The sequence below is a fragment of the Marmota marmota genome, unplaced genomic scaffold, assembly GCF_001458135.2.
Source record: "Marmota marmota marmota unplaced genomic scaffold, marMar, whole genome shotgun sequence".
Classification (NCBI taxonomy): domain Eukaryota; kingdom Metazoa; phylum Chordata; class Mammalia; order Rodentia; family Sciuridae; genus Marmota; species Marmota marmota.
The window spans coordinates 4,584,942-4,607,334 of record NW_025999891.1 but is presented as its reverse complement, the minus strand read 5'-3'; the positions used below and the strand labels follow the sequence as shown (position 1 = coordinate 4,607,334).

Below are 22,393 nucleotides of genomic sequence, written 5' to 3'. Positions count from 1 at the left end.
GGCGCTCTACCCCTGAGCTATGTCCTCAGCCCTTTTTATTTTTTTTATTTTTTGAGATAGGGTCTCACTAAATTATCCAGGCTGGCATCAAGCTTGAGATCCTCCTGCCTCAGCTTCCTGAATCACTGGGGTTACAGGCATGTGCCACTATGCTGGGCAAGAAGAATAGCTCTTAAAGGTGGTGAGACCCGCAGATGTGTTCACAGAGCCATGGATTCCTGGGTACACACAGAGCCTGCTGACCCCTGTGCAGACGTGGATACATGTGTACACGCAGCCACACACACTTCCTCGTAGACACTCTTTTACACACCATGCCACCAGCCCTCACAGCCCTTCTGACACCCAGAATCCCTCCTGGAAACCCACACAGACACACATAGTCACAGACATTTGTCCATCCACAATCACTCAGACCTGAGTATTCTCACAAGTACACAGATACTCACACTCACTGGCACAGTCATGTGGAGCAGCACCGTGTAAGTTCCACAGCTTAATGCACACCCACGGTGGCACACGAGTGAGAGAACAAAAATGTAAGTACTCACACAGTCACACGTGTACTGTACTTACAAACACTGGCACAAGTGAACACACACACACACACACACACACACACACTGCTCCTCCCCACCACAACTAAGCCTCCCACAGCAGGAGGGATTAGGAGGGGAGAGAAGCCTCCCCACCCAGCAGGACTCTAACTGCGGCCTCCCATCAGACCCTCCCCCACCAAGCTTGGAAACTCCCTGGACTTCCAGGGGGTCAGCCAACCAGAACAGCTCAGACCTCTCGGCCCAGCTCCTACCACACACCCTCCGCAGCTCTGGCCTGGAGCTTCTCTGGCAAGAAGAAGAAACTTCACAGTCAAGGAGCTGCCTGCCCCCTCTCCCTAGGAAGCTCACGGTCCTTAACCCTGATCCCTTCAAGCCTCCTTTGATGTGAGGTCCTCAACCTTCAGCATTTTACGCCGCCAGCTATGCTTAGGCCCCATTCTTCTGCAGATGTTCTTTATGGGGTGGAGTGGGGTGGGAGGGATTGAATTCATGGCCTTACCAATTGTAAGCATGTACTTTACCTCCTGTGCCGATTTTTGGCAGTACCAGAGATCAAACCCAGGACTTGGCCCATACTAAGCAAGCATTCTACCACTGAGTGACATCTCAACCCTTTTTTTTTTTTTTTTGCAGTCTGTGGGGGTGGGTAGGGTATCATTAAATTGCCCAGACTGGCCTCAAATTTGTGATCCTCCTGCCTCGGCCTCCCGAGTCTCCAGGATTACAGGCACGCACCCCATGGTGCCCAGCTTGCCAATGTTCTTTAGTGTCTTCCACACCAGTGGAGTGAGACTTGGAGGGCCTCGCAAGTGGCAGGCTCAGTCTTGGGAACTCACGTTGAGAAGAAGTGGACAGCCTACATGAGCAGAAGTGGACAGAAGATGGCCCATCCCGACGTGGGTTGCAGAGAAGGCCACCCCTCCTCCATCATATTGGGACCCCGGAAGGTGGGGGTCCCTGAGATCTCCCTGAGATCTCCAGTGTTTTGCTCCAGACTGGAGCATGGCAGATGTTGGCCCTAGCCAGGGCTGCTCCTGGCTCAAGGCAGCCCAGCCTGGACAGGACTCAGCAGAAGATGGTGCCCCAGTCCTGACCTCCAAGTCTCCAGAGGCACAGAGCCTCCCCTGACTCCAGCTGCAGCCCACCTTGGTTCGGTCTGTGGATTCTGGAGAGATAGGCTTTCTGAGCCTAGGAGAGAACTCTGGGGGCGCTGATGTGAACGAGGGAGGGTCCTATCCAGAGGAGGAAGAGAAAACCTCACAAATCCCCTTCCAGTCCAAGATCTGTGGAATTCCTGAGGCTCCTGCTTCAACTCCCAGAGTGCCAGCAATGAGGAGGTCTCCTTCCCAAAGGAAAGAGGGAGCCAGAGCCCACGCCCACTCCTGGGGCAGGGCAGGGCCTGTCTGGGAGGAGAAGGAAGCTCGTCTTGCACATCACAAGCAGAGTCTCATTCAAAAAGGTGACAGCCACAGTCTCTCCTGTGCATCCATCCCATCAGGGTCTCCCTGAGGGCCTTGACCCCTGGATTGGTCTGCATTTCCCTGATTTTTAATGAAGTTCATTTGTTTGGGGGCCATTTGTAATTTGGCTATGAATTGCTTATTCATGTCTTTCGCCCATTTTTCTGAGAGATGGTCTTTTTCTTTGTTTAAAAAAATAAATACTAACACTTTGCTTCTTATATATGTTGCCACATTTTCTTCCAGGTGTTTTTTTGTTTTGTTTGTTTGTTATCTTTAAACTTTGTTATATTTTGCTCTAAATAAATTTAGCTTTCTGCCAAATATTTTTGGGATATTTTGAAGCCTGGCAGAGCAAATCCTCCTATTTTTCTTCTTTTTCAAAAAGTTCTAAGCTATTCACATGTAGTTTTTTTTTTTCCCTCCAACTTCAGAATTGACTTGTTAAATTCCCAGGCAGGAGAAAAACATTAGATTTTTTTTTATTTGAATTACATTCCATTTATAGATTATTTAAAAAACGATTGACAACTTTACAATATTATATTCAGCTTTCCAACTCAGGAATAAGATACGTCTTTCTATTAATGTCTATTTATGTCTGTCAGTAATTCTATTGTTTGAACCCAGGGATGCTCCACTACTGAGCTACACCCCCAGACCTTTGGGGTTTTTGTTTGTTTTTGAGAGAAGGTCTTGTTTTTCTATTGTTTTCTTCATGTGAATTTTGTGTTGACTATTAAGTTTATTCCTGGGAATTTGGTACTGTTGCTGCTTTTGTGAACTGGATCTTTAGTCCTTATTTTCTAATTGGTTGCCTTAGTTATATAGAAATGGTTTTGAGCCAGGCATAGTAGCACACGGCTGTAATCCCAGCAGCTCAGGAGGCTGAGGCAGGAGAATGACAAATTCAAAGTCAGCCTTAGCAACTTAGCAAGGTCCTAAACAACTCAGCAAGATCCTCTCTCTCTCTCTCTCTCTCTCTCTCTCTATATATATATATATATATATATATATATATATATATATATATAGATATAGATATAATTTTTTAAAGGGCTGGGGAAAAAAAGTGGTGGGGGGGTTGCTGAGGATGGGGCTCAGTGGTTAAGTGCTCCTGGGATGAATCCCTGGTACCAAAAAAAAAAAAAGAGAGAGAGAGAAAGAAATGGTTTTGATTTTTACACACAACACAAACATATACTCTGTTACCTTACTAAATTCTCTCATTAGTTCTAATAGTCTTTCAGCTGATGGTCTTAGACTTCCTAAATAAACAATCATGTCATTTGTAATTCTTGAAGATTTTGCCTCCTCCCCCTCCCTCCTCCTCCTCTTCCTTCTCCTGCTCCTCCTTCTCCTCCTTTTCCTCTTCCTCCTCCTCTTTCTTTATTATTGTACTAGTAGAACCTTCAGGATAATATTGATCAATAGCAATGCTGGTGGACTTCAAGTCATATCTTTCTTAGTTCTTTGTACCCAGAGTATCCCATACAGAAATACCTGGCTAGAAATAATCAGTGCTGAATATATCAGGAGTATTAAGCAAACACAAGAGAAGATCTCCATGGCTGCTCTTTCACTGTGAAACTCCATTGATTACTAGACTTAAGGGCTTTGATGGCTAATGTGAGTTCCAGAGAAATGGATTAAATCAGGGTCTGTGGGAAGCCATTCTCACGCGTGACTGGGCGACTCCCAGTTTGGGTCTGAGGCGTTCTGGCTGTGTCGGAACTTTCCCGGCCCTCTCCTGAAGAGAGAACCCGTCCGTGTGGGGGTGTGACTGACCACTGACCCCGGGGGCCCAATCACTGACCCTGACCTTGGAGTGCAGTCCCCCCTCAACCTTCATTGGATGGAATTCTCCCCTGAATTTCTTGTTCCCCAATAAAAGGCTACTCCCAGGCGTGTTCACTCTCTCTCTCTCCTGCTAGCCCTGAGTAATCCTTGCTGCCCTGCTGGGCGGTTAGAGGTTGGAGCCAGAGAGGGGAGCCGTCTCGGACCTGGCAATAGAAATAAGGTAACTGAGTCTGTGTGTTTTATTTCGATCTCTTCTAGCTAACTTTTATGCCAAGAACATCATTAATGAAACCATTGTGCAGGCCGCATGGTAGAAGGGTCCCTGATCTAACCCTAGAAAAAAATTCTTACACCAAGTGAGCAAGCTCACACATCTTCATCTCCCACCCAGCAGTGCAGGACTTGGTGAAGACAAAAAGGCACATGTTTATTGAGCATCTACTATACACCAAGGATTGTGTTAGAACTTTAAACACATTTTATTTTCACAACAATCCTGGATGGACAATATTCCCTTGTTAACAGATGAGGAATCTGAGGCTCAGAGTAGGAAGTATGGAAAATGACATAGCTAATCATCGCTGGCAAAGAGCTTCATCTATCTGCCTTAGTATCCTTTTTCTGTTCCATCCCCCACCCCCTAGTACTGGGGGGTTGAATCCAAAAAACTTCCTCATTTTTATTTAGAGACAGGGTCTCATTAAGTTGCTGAGGCTGGCCTTGAACTTGTGATCCTCTTACCTCAGCCTCCTGAGCCTCTGGGATTACAGGTGGGAGCCACCACACCCAGTTCCTCTTTGCTGTTGAGCACTGAACATTCTCTGCCTAAACCAAGAAGGCTCCAAATGTCTTAGTGTACTCCATACTTCTGCCAGAGGACCATTACCATCCCCCAGCCACGGGTGACATTCCCGCTGTCCTTAGAATGAGCTACAGAAAGTGGGAAGGAACTGACCTGCCCACACCCTGAGGCCAGAGGCCAAATCCTAGGCCTTTCTAGACAGCAGTTCTACCACTAGGTCCCTGAAGCCTCTTGCTCTAGGAAAAAAGAGAAACAGGAGACCTTAGAGGCTGGGTAAGAGGAGGGAGAGGAGAGGAGGGAAAGAGTGGTGGGGACATGAGACTGGAGTGGGGCAAGGAAGATGCAAAAGGAAGCAGAGAGAAGCAGGCGGGGTGGGGTCTGGGGCAGCAGGGAGAGCTGTCAGGGAGTAGAGTCAGGGCCCAGGCCTAATCCAGAAGGGACTGCTGGTGACAATTCCTAGACTCCTCAGGGACTGCAACCTCCAATGTGGACTCGGAGGGGCCAGGAATCAGGACCACAGTCTCTCAGATTCCTGTTTCCAACCTGCAGACCACGAGGAGAGGCCGTGGGGTCCTGGCACAGAAGCAGGGAGCCCCCATCTCCACCCACTCAGACACCCCCAGGAAAGGATCGCTGACCCAGAGCAGAGAGGTTTGCAGACAGCAGGTTGGCAACACATAGACAGCACAAGAGGACTCAGACCCGGACCTGGATGCGGGGACACAGACCTACAAACACACAGACATTGGGAAGACGTATATATATACAGACACACACCGACCCAGACAAACAGACAGTCCCAAGGAGATGCGGCATGCCCACAGACACACAGAGGGAGGCACACATACACAGGCGGGTGCACCACACACACACACACACACACACACACACACACACCCTGGGTATCAGAGGGACCATAAAGAGTTTAACAGATGGCTGGACCCTGTGGACAGTTTCCAGCAAGTCTGTGCTGGTGCTTGGTGCTTGGCCCTCCTTGAGGAGTCACCACCACTACCTGTCCCCCTCCCCCCATGCCTCAGAGAACCCTGGGCCACCACCGCATGCTGTTCCCTGGAACCCCTTGGTCGGCTCCATGAACATACACACGGTGGCCAGGCTCTCCTGACACATGTGCATGTCCCAACAGGCCTGCGCCCCACCCATGGGGGGCTCACATCCATGTTTTGGGGTGCTGGTGGGGATGGCAGGACAACCCCCTCCCAAACAAGTCACAGCTTTGCTGCTGGCAGGGACAGGGGGCCCGGGCTCTCGCTGGAGAAGGGAGGGCGGAGGGGGGTTGCTGGGGCGCGGCTGGGGCGGGCACAGGAGCCGGTACCTGTCAAACAAGAGCCAAGGAGCAAACTAGCTTCTTAGTCACCTTTCTCTTCTCCCCGTTTTGGCAGCAGCCCCTCGGGGCAAGGGGAAGCTGATATCATAATTATTGGCTCACCCGGCAGCTGCCTCCCCTCACCTGATGTCAGCACAGACCCAGGACGGCCAGGCTGACGGACTGACAGACGGACGGAGCTCCTGGCTCCCCAGCCCCGGGCCCCCACGCCGACCTGCTTCACTGAGCAGGTAAGAGGAGACCCGGCCCAAGTCAGCCGTGGAGGCCAGCAGGGCTGGGCCAGGGCTTGGGGAGGGGGTTTGCCTTCTTAATGGGCTTCAGGAGAGACGGGGAGCATCTGGGTGCTCCCCAGCCTCTCACTGCAACTCAAGAGAGACAGATTCAGGATCAGGGTGAGTGCCTGGAGGCCAAAAGAGGACCCCCACCTCCTTGCCTGTCCCTCTGGCTCCTGTTCAGGTGTTCCAAACTCAGTCCTCCTCGCCGTCGGGAGTCTTCACTGTAGTGTGTGGTGTTAGCTTTTGCGCGGGGGCCTCTGTGTGTTAGAGCAGGTGTGCTTGCCCACCTTGGGGACAATGACAACACAGTAGTGCTCAGCCTGGAGAACTAGAGCTGAGACAGGCATCTTCCCAGCCTAGTGGCTATTCCTGGTGAAGAGGCGAGAGCCCAGCTCTGGGGGCGGGGGCGCCTAGGGCACTGTGGATCAGGGACTCACTCCACCTCTCTGCGCAGGCTGGGCGGGGGTCTAGATGCCTGGCGTCCAGGACTAGATGCGGGGAGGTCTGGGTGCACCTGGTGGAGAGGCAGACAGGTGGCTAACAGGTGCTGTGGCCAGGAACTAATGCCGAGCTTGAAGCAGAGCACCACCCCCCAGGTCTAGGGACCTTTGTCTTCCTCAAGACCACCCCCCGAAGTAAAAAGGCCTGGCAAGCAGATTGGGACAAACAGGGAACCCTTGGACCCCTGGAGCCTAGAACCGGGGATGTGGGGAGAGAAGGCCCTTAAGGAAGTGAGTGGAGTAGCAGGAAGCCCCCTGCAACCCCCACGGCTCTTCCCCACCCCCTACCTGACCGGGTAAGATTCAGGCATTTCCTATGGAGTCCTTCCAGACCCTCCCTAAATGTTCAAATGGGGCGTGTTGGAGTAAGAATAGACTCGAGTAAGTGGGCACTTCGGCTGCTTCTCTGCAGCTACCAGCCTGAGAGAGTGTGTTTGGATGTGGGTAATGGCAAGGTGCAGCAGGTCCATGGGAAAGGACCGGATGGAGAAGTCATCTCATTCATCTCCCTGCCTCTGCGCTGGTCATTTCCCACACGAGGCAGGACTGCACCCTCCTAGTCTTCCTAACAATCCCTGCAGCAGGAAATGCAGTCAATTCCCTCACAGTCATGAAGTCCTTCCTGGAGTCTCTCTGAAGTATCTACTTCTGCAGGGGCCAGTCTATGTGCTCCCATATCCTTCTCTTTCTCCCCTTGAAGAAGCCCAGTTCCTCTAGGCCGAACAGTGGGGTGGGGAGAGTAGCATTGCATTCCATTGTCCTGTCCCCACTGGGTTTGGTTTAGATGCTTTTACCATTTGGGTCATTCCCTGACCCCCAGGACAGGACAGCACACAGGCGGTAGAGAGGCATCCCCAGCTGATGCAGGCAAGCAGCACCCCCGGCCCTTTCTCCTGTGGATCCGTGAAAGGGTCCACGATGGGCCAGGAAGAAATGCAGCTGCGACGGTTCCTGGGGAGACATAAAGCAGACAGGGTTTGCCCGGGTTGGGGACCCTCAGGGGTGAAGGAGCCACAGGGAGAGGTGCATGTCCTCTCAGCTCCCAGCCTGGCCCCACCCGGGCAGCCTCTGCGAGCTCAGCTCCCGGCTCCAGGGCCTGCCGAGGCACGCTGCACCCCCGGGCCCGGCGCCTCACTCACCTCCCAGAGCCAGGAACCTGTTCTCCCGGGAATGCCAGGGAGTTCTCAGAGGACTTTATTTCCCAGGGGCTCAGGAAGCCCCAGAATCCTCTGGATCCGTGAGTCCTGGAAAAAGAAGAGAAAGATCAGGAGGCTTCCCCCTCCCCCTCCTCATCTTTGTCTCACCCACACACTGACCCCACATTTCCCCCAACCAAAGCCCTTGTCATTTATCACGAGACGGAAGAAGGCTTGGGAAAAGCCCACCTGTGGCCTGTGCCTTCCATCATATGCCCATCCTTTGCCTCCGGGAAAGTCTTCCTTTAGCCCCCATGGAAAGTCCCATCTGCCCTCTAAGAAAGTAACACAGCACCATTGCTCTTGGACTCTCTAACCTTCCCAGCCAAGAAGTCCTTCCTGATGTCTAACCTCCCTGCTTCTTGCTTGAGTTGAGCCGACCAGCAGGACTCCCATTGCCTGCACTGGGTCCACACACTCAGCCAGAGACTGTTCCTAGTCAGGTTAAAATATCCAGGCAGTGTATGTGCAGGAAGGGACAGAGAGGCCCTGCACCTGCTGCCCTTCTGTCATTCTCTCCAGTACCATATTCAAATGAGATTGGGGGCTGCTTGGATTTGCTATCCATTCCCCAGAACAGAGGGACGGAGGGGGCAGAGGTCCTGTAGGTCTGCTCCCCTCTCTGTATGGCCCAATTGGTTTCCACGGCCGGAGAGACTGATAGACTTCAGGGAGACTGTTCAGCACTCCTGGGCCAAGTGACCATAGGAGGTGGTTTCCTGAGTAGAGAGGTAATCATTGATCTGAGGGGGTTGGGGTTGAGCTGGCACTATGCCTGGTAGCAGGGGAAGGACAAGATGACCTCTGGGACAGTACATGCCAGAGGCATCAATCAAATGGTCCTGGAGTACGTTGAATCTTTCCAGTGTACCCATTCCCATCTCCTGCCCCTTCCTCCTCCATCTCTGTGTCCATCTCTTACCTCCTCCTAACCCTTCTACCACATTGCTGTCTCCTTTCCCATCTGAACTCCATTCCCCTCCCTCCCTCCCTTCCTTCCTTCCTTCCTTTTCTTCTTTCTGTCTCTCTTTCCATCTTTCCTTGTTAGTTTGCTTTAGAGATGGAGGTCTCACCATGTTGCCCAGGCTGGCCTTGAACTCCTAGACTGAAGTGATCCTCCTGCCTCAGTCTCTTAAGTAGCCAGGATCACAGGAATCTGCCACCTTGTCTGGCTATTCAATCTCATCTGCAATCCTGGCCCAGACCCCTTCCTTTCCACCACCTTACTCCATCCCCAACTTGACCTCCATCGCCATGACCCGAGCCCCTCCTCAATTCTCCCTCCTAGCCCCATCCACATTCTCCCACCCCCACAGAATGGATCTCCCCCTAAGCTGCAAATCCCCTTGGAGACCAGCACCCCTCAACTGTGTCCCTGCCAGGTCCCAGTATATCCTCCATGGCTCAGAGCCATGCCCCCGGGACAAAACAGATTGGAAAGATCATCCCTGGAGAAGCCCTCTGCTTCCTGATCCCATTTGGGTTTTAAAGGTTAGATGCTTTTGTTATATATATATATATTTATTTATTGGTTGGTTGGTTTATTTTGGGTACCAGGGATTGAATCCAGGGGCGCTTAACCACTGAGCCACATCCCCAGTCCTTTTTATTTATTTATTTTTAAATTTTGAAACAGGGTCTTGCTAAGTTGCTGAGGTTGGCCTCAAATTTGCAATCCTCCTGCCTCAGCTTCCTGAGCCACTGGGGTTATAGGTGTGCACCACCACACCCAGCTAGATGCTTTTAAGTGGTAAAAATTATTTCAGCCGGGGGTGCAGCTCAGTGGAAAAGCATGTGATTAGCAGGCATGAGGCCCTGGGTTCCGTCTCCAGTACCAAAAAGCAAAACGAAACAAAAACCCAAATGCATTCAGATGAAACAAGATGAGTTGCAGTATGGTAGCCAGATAGACCTCAACACAGCCAGTGTGTGACAGGAGAAAGGAAAAATGGGGAAACATGCTCAGAGGAACCCCAAAAGGAGGCAGTGGCAACCTTCTTGGGGGTCTGGAGCATGACTGATTGGATCAGGGTCGAGGCAGGGTGATGGACAGAAGCCGAAGCAAGGAGGCTTGCCTGCTTGTTTAGGGATGACTGCCACTGTCATGAGCATCCCCTGGTCTCTACCCCGCCTGTGGCTCTTGCTTAGTCAGCTCAGATTAATGGGGCCGAGGAGAGAATTAGCTGAATCGTGATCTCTCAGGGAACTACTCGAGAGCCAGGTGTGAGTCACAGAGAAAAGGGAACCTATGCTCTCATGGCTATTCTGGAAGTTCTAGGGCCTCTGCATCCCTCAAGAACCGCCCCCCAAAGATGCAACAGAGAGCCCACTGGGAAGTCTGACCCTAACCCTCCACCCCATTCCCATGGGAGGGTGCATGGTCAGTTGGCTTCAAGCCTGCCCTCATACACTCTCTGAGGGCCCTCAGGTCTCCCTCAGATGAAACCTCTGCTTCTGACAAACTACAACCAGTTCTAGTACACACACACACACACACACACACACAGAATGGGGAGTGTCCTTGGAACCGGATCGCCCGGAGACAGCTGGAGGTACCACCTCCACTTGTAAATTCCACAGCCATGTCCCAGACTGTACCAGCCCGTCAGTCTCGGAAGGCGAAGGATGTGGACAGGGATGGACACACACACACATCCACATCACTGTGATCAGAAAGCCCAATTATCAGACTCTGCAGTGCCTCCCACATACAGAGCCTGAATGACCACAGCAGCCTTTACAATCAGTGGCAGTGGTGTCCCTGGCTCCCTCTTGGGGAGACCCCTGCAGTTCATCTTGGGCCCGTAGAGCACGTGGCTTTAGAGACATGAGCGAGGGCAATGTGCCTGAGGTGAGAGAAGTTCTGGAGAGGAAATCTTTTGCGATGGCAGTACCGAGACCAGGAGGATGTGGGGACAGTTAAGGGAACAAGGTGGGGACTGGAGCCTAGGAGCTGGATGGGCTCAGAAAGAGACCCTTGGAGCCTGCTACTTCTCCAAAGGCATGACCGGGGACTCAGAGCCAGCTTCACACAGCCCAGGAACCCAGAGGAGGGAGCAGGGTGCAGACACCTGCACAGCAGGGAACAATCCCTTCCCCTGGTGGGGCCTCAGTTTCCCTCCCCGTCACATTGAAAGGGGCTCAGGTGGGAGGACCTCCCAATGTGCTTCTCCCTCCAAAGTTTAGTAGATCCAGACAGATGACCACCTGCCCTGTCCAACCTGTCCCCGTGCTGGGCAGCATGGGGGGAGGAGGTACACCAGTATATATTTGTCTTGTACTGAATCTGTGTTATTAGTAGTGGTGGCAGAATTAATATTCCTAATAATAGATTAGTGATAATGAGCAGCCCTGATAATGATATGTACGGAGCAGGAGAGGAGCCCCTAGGCCATCTCTTGTTCCTACTTAGGTTGACAGGTAAAGAGGGGACCCACCAGCTGGATGTGAGCCTGCCTGACTACCCCCATAGGGAGCACCCTATGGGGCAATGGTAGAAGGTGATATTCCAGAGGCCAGGGACCCCAGAGCAGGTTGTGATGCCAGATAAAATGGTATGGTTTACCTTCCTCTGAGTGCTTTGACCTTCTGGTCACTCAGTGCCCTAGACAGTCAGGTGAGTTATGTAGGGCACAGGATCCTATTTTAGGAAGGAGGAAATAAGGTTCATTCCCATAACTCGCCCATGCCCGTGGCAGAGCCAGAAGAGGACCTCTTGGGGTCCTTGGAGGACTCCCTGTGAAGAAAGGAAGGGGCTTAGTAGGGAGTTGGGGTGGAGTCTGGGCTGGGTGAATTCTTCAGGAGATAATGCCAGGTTAGGGGAGAAGGTAAGACAAGGCTCCATTATTCCTGTCGATCTCACAGATCAAATCCTCAGCTGCCAATCGCCGCCACAATCCATCGGCATCACACACAGTTGGGGAGGGGGACACCAGGCTCAGCTGTGAATGACTTCATTATGGGAACAGAACTTCTGGGCCTCAGGGACACAGAGCTAAGGGGTGCTTAGAGGCCAACAATGTCATCCCATCCCTCATCCCACTCCTCCACTGCATCACCAGTCAGGGTGGCTGGAGGAAGTTTATAGGAAGTTGAAGGTAATGTTTCAAAATCTGTGGGGGTTAAAAAAAAAAAAAAAAAACAACCTCCTGGCCCTTCAGTCATTCCCTGTCAGTTATTCAATCTTTGGCCCCTTTATCAGATGGGTAGACTGAGGATCTAAAGGAAATTTCTTCTCTGGAAATCAGTGTCTAAGGTCTCAGACTCACTGCTTTCTGAGGAGGACTGAGCAGGCAAGAAGTTCCCATCCCCCAGCTCTCTAGGCCCTGAGAGTTCTACCTCCAAGTCCTTTGCCAGACCTGGCCTCACCACCAGACCCGACATGACTTTTAAAACGCCTGGGAAAGGCAGGTGCAGTGTGCACACCTGTAATCCCAGTGACCTAGAAAGCTGAGGCAGAAGGATGATAAGTTCAAGACCAACCTGGACAGCTCAATGAGAGACCCTGTCTCAAAATTTAAAAAAATATATATAAAGATCTGGAGATGTAGCTCAGTGGTAGAGTGCCCTGGGTTCAATCCCCAGTCACACCCACCCCCCACACACACACACACCCACACACACACTGTGGGAAGCGGGGCACCATGGGGCTCCTTCCTAAGCTGCCAGCCCCAGGGTTTTCTGTTCTTGGATTTAAGAATGCCCCCATATCTGCTAACCTTACTTCTGAGAGCAAGATATAGGGGTGGGCTCACAGCCTCAGAGTGTCGACTCCAGCACAGGTAGGTAGGCAGGAGGCAGGAAAAAGCAGATCATGAATGACACCCCAAAGAAAGAGCCAAATCCCTTGCACCAGGGGGTGGTCTGGTAGGAGGTCTCTGGAAAGGGACATCTCAGGAGTAGGGAGCGTCCAGCAGAGCTGATCCCTCAGACTGGGTGATCACAGAGGGGAGAGAAGAAGATCTGGAAGGTATGTGTCAGAAAGGGATGAAAGGGACCTCTGAGGGACAGCTTTCCTTGTTTCTTTGAAATAAATTCCTTGCCCTCGACAAAGTAAGCATCCACTGATAGACCAAGGATATTCATCCATCTGTCCATCTATTTGGAAGATGTTCCAGCTTTTATCTAGCATCCAACCACCCATTTGTCCATCCAACTGTTCATCTATACATCCACCCATCCATCCATCCATCCATCCACCCAGAGAGGTCAGGGCTGCTGGGAAGGGCCTGTGGTCCAGTGGCATTTATGGGGCATGTGACCTACCTGTCTGGCCTGGGGAGGCAGCCCCGCCCCAGCCCTGGGGCAGGGGGCTGGTCCAGGTTCCGGGGAGTATTTATACCTGGATGGAGGCTCCTGGGGAGCTGCAGACTGAATGACTCCCCGGAGCTGTGATGGTGGCCATGGCCCAGAGCCCCCCGTGAGTGCTTGCATTGGGCTCCTTTGGGACCAGGGCTGGGTGGCAAGGGCTGGAGAGGGACTGGAGAGCTGGGAAGCTGCTCAGAGGTGACCAGGGATGGCAAAAAGGGAAGGCATGCTGGATAAGGGCGAGTGGGAGAACAGGAAGCTGTCAGTCAGGCATCCACAGCAAAGCAGGCGCCCTCCCCAGAGAAGGAATGAGTCTATAGTTCTTAAATAGCCTCTGGAGATCGCTTGGTGAATGGCGGGAAGGACAGGGCCAGCAGACTGAGATTTTAAGAATTAGTGTTAGATATCTGGAAGCACTTTCAGGCCAGCCCAGGCAGAGAAGGTGGCTCTAGTGTTTTTTCAGGATGGATGTACTGAGGGATGTTCTGCAATCGGCCTGTTTCCTGAGGCAGGGGGATGACCTAGGTGACTTTAGAAGAGACCTGATTTGGGGGATGGGAATGACACAGCGGCAGGTGTCAGCAGCTCAGTTTGAGAGCGTGGCAGAGCATAAGTACGTGGCTGCTTTTCATCCTTCCTTCTTCTTGCCAACTCCATCCCCAGCCGTTCTGCCACTACCGGCTCCTCAAAGCACTCTAGTCAGATCTCCAGGCAGGGGGCCTTGACCCATTTCCTGAAACCAAAAAAGGATCCAGATTCAGAGGGGCCAGAATGATGCCCCCCAGCAGCCCCTTGATGATGGGAAAGGAGCTAGAACCCCCTTTCTTGGCACCCCCAGACTCTGAGTATCCCTGGGAGCACGAGCCTGAGGCACAGCCCCCAGGCCCTTCCCTGCCACCCCCGCCAGGTAATTACCCAGCTGCTCCAGGGGACCCCTCCCAGCTGCCAGGTCTGTGGGGCGGAGCCCCGGGTGGGGCTGCAGGCAGCACTGGGCACGGCCCCACCCCTCGTAAAACATGCTGCCGCAGCCAGCAACAGAAACCATTAAGGCGGAACTGAGCCGGCTCCACCTTGCTCATAAAGGGCGGGTAAGAGGCTGCTGGGTGGGAGGGGGCTAGGAGCATGGAGAGCCCCAAGAGGGCCCTCGGCGCCCCATACCTGCCTGGCCTCTGTGACTCAGGTGTCAACGGAGGATACAGGGACAGACCCTCCCAAGAAAACCTCCACCTTCCCCCAGGAGGTTGAGGTGTTCCCAAGGTGGGGCCGGGTAGCATAGTGGTTAGGGAGACTGGCTTTGAAGCCTGGGTCTGAATCCTGGCGAGCACAATTTACTAGCTGAGAGACTTGGGCAAGACAGGTTAACCTCTCCGAGACTCAGTTTCCTGATCTATAAAAGGGATGACATACAGCACCTCCTTCCTGGGGTATAATAATGCACATGACTATTCCTGGTTTCCTTGAGGATCTCCCCCAAAGAGTCTGCCAAGAGTCAGCCCAGCTGACCGCCCCACATATCATATACACCTCCATGAGACCAGCCTCAGCATCTTTTTTCCAGGATGACTGGGGGAATACTGGGCACTTTACCTTACCACTGAGCTACTTTTTTTTTTTTTTTTTTTAAGACAGAGTCTCACTAATTTGCTGAGGCCAGCCTTAATTTGTGAGTCTCCTGCCTCAGCCTCCCAAGTCACTGGGATCACAGGCATGCACTGGAGTGCCCAGCCAGCCTCAGCATCTTAAGATGCACTGGTCCCTGTACCTCACTCTGCTTATAAGGGAATTCTGAAGTACAGCAGGAGAAATGCCTTATCCAAGGTTACACCACCAGCAAGCAGGTTGCCCCCAGTCTTCACTTGGGTTAATTCCCAATTGGCCCCTTTAGTCTGAACCAGGGAAAGGGGAACTGAGAGGTGGAGGGGTGGTGGCTGGAGGCCACACAGGCTTGGCTGTAAGATGGGCACAGAACAGGGATGCGGTCGATCCGGTTGCCAGCTTCCCAAGGGAACTTCCTCTGTACATCCTCCCTACTTAGGTCAGGGGCCATTTCTCTCTTCACTTGACTCCAAGGCAAATCGGATCTGCTGATTCCATCCTCAACCCCACCTTCCCTTCCCTCCCCAGGGATGGCAGAAGGAGAAGTTCAGAGAGCAGGGAGTAGACAGGACCAGATGCTGAGGGCCTTCAGCCAGTGTTGCTGAGGTTGTGTTCCTGGAGCAGGTGCACCTAGGGCTGTGGCTGATCTCTTGAGAGATGAGAGAGTCAGGACATGTGTGACTTTCCGTTTTAGCTGTGTGGCCCTGGGCATGTCATTCCCTCTCTCTGGACCTTCATTTTCTCCCCTAAAAAATGGGGTTAATGACTTTGCCCCTCTACCGATGGTGTGGTGATGAATGTTCACCAATCAGCTCTCAAAAACAAGCTCTCTGGTTCATAGTATTTGCTCATTTTTATGGGCAGAGACTTTGGCCATAGCCAATTTGGCCTGATTTTACTGGATGTGGGGCTGGGAAGAGGTGGGAGCAATTGATGCTCAGAGGCCCATGGCGGCCGTCCCCAGTGTATTACTGCTCCCAGCCCTTAGGGCCAGAGGGAGGATGAAATGAGTGAAGATTCAGAAATGCAAAGTGAGCTGAGATGATTAAGGTCCTTACAGTTTGGGGGGAACTCAGGGTGCAGCCAACCACTGAGCAACCTGGCTTCCAGTCCTGGAAGTGGTCAGATGGTAGCTTGCGGAAGCCTGGATCGAGCGATGGGCCATGAGAGTGCTTCAGGCTAGCTCTGGTGATCTGAGAGGGGAGGAGAGTGTCGGTTTGCTGACATTCGTACCCATATCCTCTCATCTCCCTGAAACTGAAACAGGATAAAGGTTAGAAGGCAATGATAAATTTCTTCTGAATGCAGATGCCAACCCCAGGACACTGAGGCCATCAGAGACGCATCCTGAAGAATACAAAGCAACAGGGTCACTCCTCATTGCCACCCCAATCCCTGGAAAATTCTATAGGTACAGACTCTACTGCAGGGAAACAACTGAAATGACCTTTGAGGCCAGAGTCAAGTGGAGGGAAGTTCAGCCTCTGCCAGCCAGGGAGGCTGCTTCCAGGGAGACGACAGTGGGAGGTACCCCTCCCCATCCCTAGAGCTCATGCCTTCTATTAACTCTGTCCCACTGCTAATTATTAATAATAGCTATCATTTATTGAGCACGTACTATGCGTTAAGCTATTTACAAGCAATATTTCATCTAATCCTCCAGAGAGGTATGTATTATTAGCCCTATTTTACAGATGAGGAAACTGAGGCCCAGGAGAGGAAGTTAAGCCACTTGTCCACCCAAATTCCCACAGTGATCAGGATTCAGACTCAGTTCTGACTCCAGATCATAGAGCTTCAAGAATTCTTTTTTAAAAATATTTTGGTTTAGATGTAGTTGGACACAATACTTTTGTTTTATTTATTTATTTTTATGTGGTACTGAGGATCGAACCCAGAGCCCCGAACGTGCTAGGCGAGTGTTCTACCACTGAGCCACAACCCCAGCCCTAGCTTCAAGAGTTCTGATGGCTGCTCCAGAGCAGGGTTGCAGTAGGCAGCCTCTCCCCATCCTCACAGTGAGCCTCTCCCATATATACCAACCAGAGGCCCTTGGCCCAATCACAGAGACGGGAAAGCACTTTTCTTTAAAATTCTTTTTTAGTTATGGATGGACCCAATTCTGTTTTTTAAAATTTATTTTTATGTGGTGCTGAGGATCGAACCCAGTGCCTCACATGTGCTAGGCAAGTGTTCTATCATTGAGCCACAACCCCAGCCCCAGAAAAGCACTTTTGAATACAGTTGGTCGAGGACTCCCTCTTCCCTGGTCTTTCTTAGAAAGTCACTAAGCCTTTTCTCTGGGACTCACTTGTAGGGCAAAGCTTCAGCTCAGGGGATCAAACAGTCACTATGGTAATCAGGTGTCATCATTTACAGAACCTGCCCAGAGGAAACCCTGGGCTGAGGGCCATTCAGGGACTTCTGCATCCTCAATGCAAATTAAGGGGCGGGCCTCTGAGTTCTGCATAACTTCTCAGGTTCTAATCCTGTCCCTAGGGACTTGGAAGAGGTGGGGAGCTGGTTTTGCCAAGTCAGGGTATGAAAGTCATGGCTGGGAATAGTAACCTTCTGTTAAGGCCTCTGACGTGCAGGAACTCAGCCAGGGCTTACAGATAACTCAGCCCGAGGAATAGGGGGTGGGCAAGGATGGGGTGAGGCAGATGCTGCAAGGGTGCTTCTGGGCAGAGCAGACTCTGGGGAGGAGGTGCCAGCCAGAGCTGGCAGGGACCACTCCTCAGCTTTGTAGCTGCAGAGAGCAGGGCTGGGGGTCTAAGCCTCTTGAGGCCAAGCTGAGTGAAGGCCAGGCAAGGAGGGATAGCAAGGGTGGCTGCCACATAGGTCATTAGTCAGTCTACCTAGGGACACCAGGCCTGAAGCAGCAAGACCATCAGAGAAACTGTAGAGACTAAAAGTCCGAGGCCCTTGGGCCCAGCCATGTTCTGCAAACTGACGTGTCCCTGAGCATGTTTTATATTCCAGGACCTTAAACACATCACCTCATTTTATCCTCATGAATCCTGTGGGGTGGGCCCACATGCCCCATGTACCAGATAAGGAAAGGGAAATACAGAGTTACACAGTGTGTTCAAAGTCACACAGCCAGGAAGTGACAAGGCTAGATCTCAAAGTCAGGTCGTCCCAAGTCCCAACCCTTGTTCTTCACCATGCTACCCCACTCCAGAGAGGGGAGTGCCCCCAAGGTTACAATGCCAGTGATCCGAGGGACAGGGCCCACAGCCTCGCATCTGGAAGGGCTGGGGATGCCTTGGGAAGGTGCCAAGTCTGTGGCACCGCCTCCTGGAAAGGCAGCGCAGGCCCCGCTGTCCAGGAGGAGCCGTCCAGGGATCAAGGGCCAGGCCTGGGCGGTCATGCAGAGCCAGAGATGGGCTGGCTAGCACCTTGGGCCCCATGCCTGCTCCCTCTTGGTGTCCAGTTACGGCCAGCTCCTCGCTTCCCTGGTCACGCCACATTTAGCATTGCAGAGTGAGCAGGCTCTGCGGCATGAGAAGGGGCGGTGGGGACTCTTGAAGGGGCGGGAGAGCCTCCCACCTGGGCCTCAGCTACCAGCCCTCTCAGGCTCATCCCTGTGGCACTTTGAGCAAGTCCCCTCTTTTCCTTGTCCCCATTACCCTCTCCGTCAAATGCAGAAGATGGTTAATTCAGCAAAGATAGGTCAACCCCTAGCTGGACACCAAGAGGCCAGTAAGGCCCTCCCTCCCTTTCGGAGCTCCCAGCCAAGGGTGCCTGGGAACAGCACAGCTATCTGCTCTTGCTTGAGGGGGTCTTAGGTAGAAGGGATAAGTGTAAACCTCACACTTTTCTTGCTGCCTGGCCCCCGAAGCATATCCCACCAGATTCTGACCCCCACCAAATAAGCCATAAGAGAAATGCCACCTCCAGAATCAGCCAAATTGACATTTGTGTTCTGACTCTGTCAAGGATTGGCTGTGTGACTTGGACAAGTCACTTAACCCCTCTTGATCCTCAGTTTCCTCATCTGAAAGATGGAGTTAATCATGTACCTCCTTCACCAGCTTGTTCTGATAAACCAATGAAAAATTTGTCCAAAGCATCGGCACAGTGGCCACCCTAGAGCAGACCCTCCGCCACCAGTAGCTTTGATCAGAGCCCGCTGCAGCCCTAGGGAGTGAATTCAAGATGAACTGCCCTTTGCAGGAGGTGACAGAAGGTGAGAACAGGAGGATAATGATAATTGGAGCCATACCGATAATATCAATCATGAGAACCGAAGTGTATCAAGCGCTTCCCCTGCTCTAGGCACTGCGTTCTGTAGCAGGCCTGATTTCATTTAATACTCAGAACAGCCCTGTGAGGTAGGTCCTGTCACTGGCCCTGTTTTGCAGATGTCACCGCTGAAGTCAGCTTTGCTGACTCAACTAGGAAGAAAGGGCCAAGCCTGGCCCCGAGCCCTGAGTCCTCTTAACCATTCCACTGTGCAGGGGTCAGGGTTCTCCTACAATTCCAGAAGCTCTGAACCCTTGAATATCTAGTCCAAGCGCCTCATTTTCCATGCGGAAACCGAAAAGTTCAGAAGGGGTCAGTGGCCTGAGCTGGCGTCACTCAGTGGTTAAAGCACGTGCTTAGCATTTCATGAAGCCCTGGTTTCCATCCCCAGTGCCAAAAGAATAAAAGGAAGGGGCAGTGGCCTGGACAAAGTCACAGGCAAGGGAGTTTTAAAGGGCATAGGTGAAAACAGCACTTGCTAGAATAATGGGTTGTCAAGGCATCAGGCACCCAGGACCCCCTGAGTCCCCAGATGCACACTGTGGTTGTTCCAGCTAGGCTAAGGGCCCTAGGGGCCAATGAGGCCCAGCCTCTGCATTACTGGGGCTGCTCCCACCACCTCTGTCCTGTATCTGATCCACTCCTCCCTCTTCTTTTGGGGCCTTCCCAGTCACACAACAGGGCCACATAGCCTGACCCTTCCTTGTAGACACAGGAGACCAAGCCTGAGGAGCCAGAGACAGGGTATCCCTGTCAGTACTCCACAGCTGCAGAGCTAAGAACAGTCAAGAACCCCTCCTCCTGGCTCATTTGCTGTCTGTCTCTACCAGTGTTCTCTATCTCTGTCTCTCTCTCTCTCTCTCTCTCTCTCTCTCTCTCTCATACTGGCCACTGACACACACACACACACAACACACACACACACACACACACACATCAAACGGCAGGCTGGAGGCAGGGTCCCAGCTCAGGGATGCAGTAGGAATGGAGGTGGTGGACTTGGGTTGGTCACTCCTGGTTGTTGGTCCTCATTCTCATCACAGCCGGCTTTCTTCGAGGCCAGGACTGGGTGATGGTGTCGCTACTCCCGCCACAGTCTGACGTCACGCTGCCTGGCCCCACCAGACTGGAGGGCGAGCCCCAAGGGGACCTCATGCAGGCTCCGGGCCTCCCAGGCTCCCCTGCTCCACAGAGTGTAAGTACCTGGCTCCTAGTTTTGGACAAGGCAGCAAGTGGACAAGTCCCCCCACCTGCAGGGGTCCCTGTTACCAGTACTTTGTTACTCTGAGATCCAGAAGGGATCTGATATGGGTCTCCGTTCACCCCTTCAGTCTGAGGCTTTCCCAGGGAGGGGCCATGGAGTCCCATCAGCCTTGGGCACCTCAAGTATCAGAGCAGTATGTCCTTATCAGATTGGGGCTCCAAGGACAGGTTTTGTCTTGTCCATCATTTGTGGATCCCAGAACTCAGCCACATTCCATCACAGAGTAGGCTCCTAGGAGGTCCCCAGGCCTGGGGTCCAGCCCCCACTCATAGCCTCTCTGTCCTCTGCTACCCAGAAGCACGCCGGCTTCAACTGCTCGTCATTTGTGCCCGACGGTCCTCCAGAGAGGGCACCCTCACTGCCCCCACACAGCCCGAGCATTGCATCACCAGGCCCAGAGCAAGTCCAGGGCCACTGCCCAGCCGGCCCTGGCCCAGGGCCCTTCCGGCTTTCACCCTCAGATAAGTATCCTGGCTTTGGCTTTGAGGAGGGCCCAGCAAGCAGCCCTGGGCACTACCTCAAGGGCAACCACGTGCCCTTCCACCCATACAAGCGGCATTTCCATGAGGACATCTTCCCTGAAGCCCAGACCGCCCTGGCCCTGGATGGACACTCCTTTAAGACCCCAGGGGCACTGGAGGCCTTTGAGGAGATCCCCGTGGACGTGGGGGAGGCCGAGGCCTTCCTGCCTGGTTTCACTGCAGAGGCCTGGTGCAATGGGCTCCCTTACCCCAGCCAGGAGCATGGCCAAGTCCTGGTGAGTACCAATGGCCAGCGGGCATCCCACCTCCCTCTGTCCTGTTCCTGATGGCTAGAAAGAGTCCTCTGAGATCAGAGTCCCCCACCGTCCCTTTACAGACCTTGCCTCTCAAGATCAGGGAAGCAGCAAACTCAGAAACGTTGGGGCTTCTTGGCTCCATCTGGGTCTCCTGGGGGGGGGGATGCTGGCTTGGATGGGCATGGAGGGGACAGATGGGGGAGGCAGGTTAAGCTAAGTAAACTGGCAGCTTCCCAGAAGCTCCTGAGTCAGGATTCCGGAGTGTGACTTCTTTCTGTTTGTTCAAGTGTCAAGAATCCCCAGCCAGACCAACACACCCATATGCAAATGTGAGAAGAAAAACACATTCCAGAGGCCAGGAGAAAGGGTTTAGGGAGGAGCCTCAGAGCACAATTGCCCCCTTTTCAGCATCACCCTACAGACCGGAGACAAGGAGTTGTAAGGTTTAAGTCATCTCAAGGGACCCTTCCCAGCCCCATTCTTTGCCTAAAGTGAGGCCTGGGTATATTCATAGAAATACCTTAAAAACACCTTGGGAGCCCAGCATGTCCTTCCACAGCCACATGCTCAAGCTGTGTGACCTTGGACTTAACCCCTATGAGCTTCACTAGAAAAGTAAGGTTAAGAGTATCTATCTGCCTCATGGGATTGTTGCTTTGCAGAATTAAGGAAGCTTGCTTCCTGCTCCCAGAGCTGGCTTGTAGGTCCCTGAGGCAGTGACTGAGTGGGCTTAGCCTAGGCTGTCCCTACTCCACACCAGCCCTCCTCACCTCTAACTTTCAAATAGACCTCGAGCAGGGCATGTTGGCCCACGCCTGTAATCCCCAGCAGCTCAGGAGGCGGAGGCAGGAGGATCGCAAGTTCAAAGCCAAGCTTAGCAATTCAGCAAGGATGTTAAGCAACCTAGTGAGACCCTGTCTCAAAAAAAAAAAAAAAAAAAAAGGAAGGGCTGGTAATGTAGCTCAGTGGTTAAGTGCCCCTGAGTTCAATCTGCAGTACCAAAAGAAAAATAAATAAATAAAACTGGGTCCTGCCCCAAGCCAGTCCCAACACGGGAAGGAAGGTAGAAAAAGCAGAGGGACACATATCAAGTGTGGTCTAGATAGGAGCCTATTCTCAGTTCTGTAAACCTTCGACAGCTTCTTCTCAGGCCCCTTGAATATGGCAGCAACCACATCCTATCAACTACTATCCCCAAGTGTCTGCTCAGTACCAGCTCCTACTCATTCTGCCACAGCTTTCTCTTGAAGCTCATTTAA

The 22,393-nt window shown here is 52.4% G+C and overlaps 1 protein-coding gene and 2 long non-coding RNA genes across 8 annotated transcripts in view; 1 reads left to right on the top strand and 2 right to left on the bottom strand.

Annotated features, from left to right (window-relative positions):
* Positions 1-4,226: 4,226 nt before the first annotated feature.
* LOC125613574 lies at positions 4,227-8,914 on the bottom strand. Its single transcript, XR_007344130.1, has 3 exons — positions 8,131-8,914; positions 7,885-7,989; positions 4,227-7,696 (listed from the first exon to the last, which is right to left on the bottom strand). It is a non-coding gene; the product is annotated as an uncharacterized LOC125613574 (long non-coding RNA).
* Foxn1 (forkhead box N1) overlaps positions 5,967-22,393 on the top strand; it is a 28,173-nt gene continuing 11,746 nt past the window's right edge. For 2 of the 6 annotated variants that reach the window (XM_048794170.1, XM_048794162.1), the window contains exons 1-3: positions 13,316-13,360; positions 20,156-20,287; positions 20,652-21,113. In XM_048794170.1, coding sequence (XP_048650127.1) covers positions 13,316-13,360; positions 20,156-20,287; positions 20,652-21,113 — 639 coding nt within the window. Of the gene's footprint in view, positions 6,201-13,304; positions 13,361-20,135; positions 20,288-20,651; positions 21,114-22,393 lie in introns of those variants that run through there. The other 4 variants (XM_048794192.1, XM_048794179.1, XM_048794185.1 and 1 more) reach the window with 4 other exon arrangements.
* LOC125613569 lies at positions 12,473-21,450 on the bottom strand. Its single transcript, XR_007344125.1, has 3 exons — positions 21,217-21,450; positions 15,903-16,101; positions 12,473-13,981 (listed from the first exon to the last, which is right to left on the bottom strand). It is a non-coding gene; the product is annotated as an uncharacterized LOC125613569 (long non-coding RNA).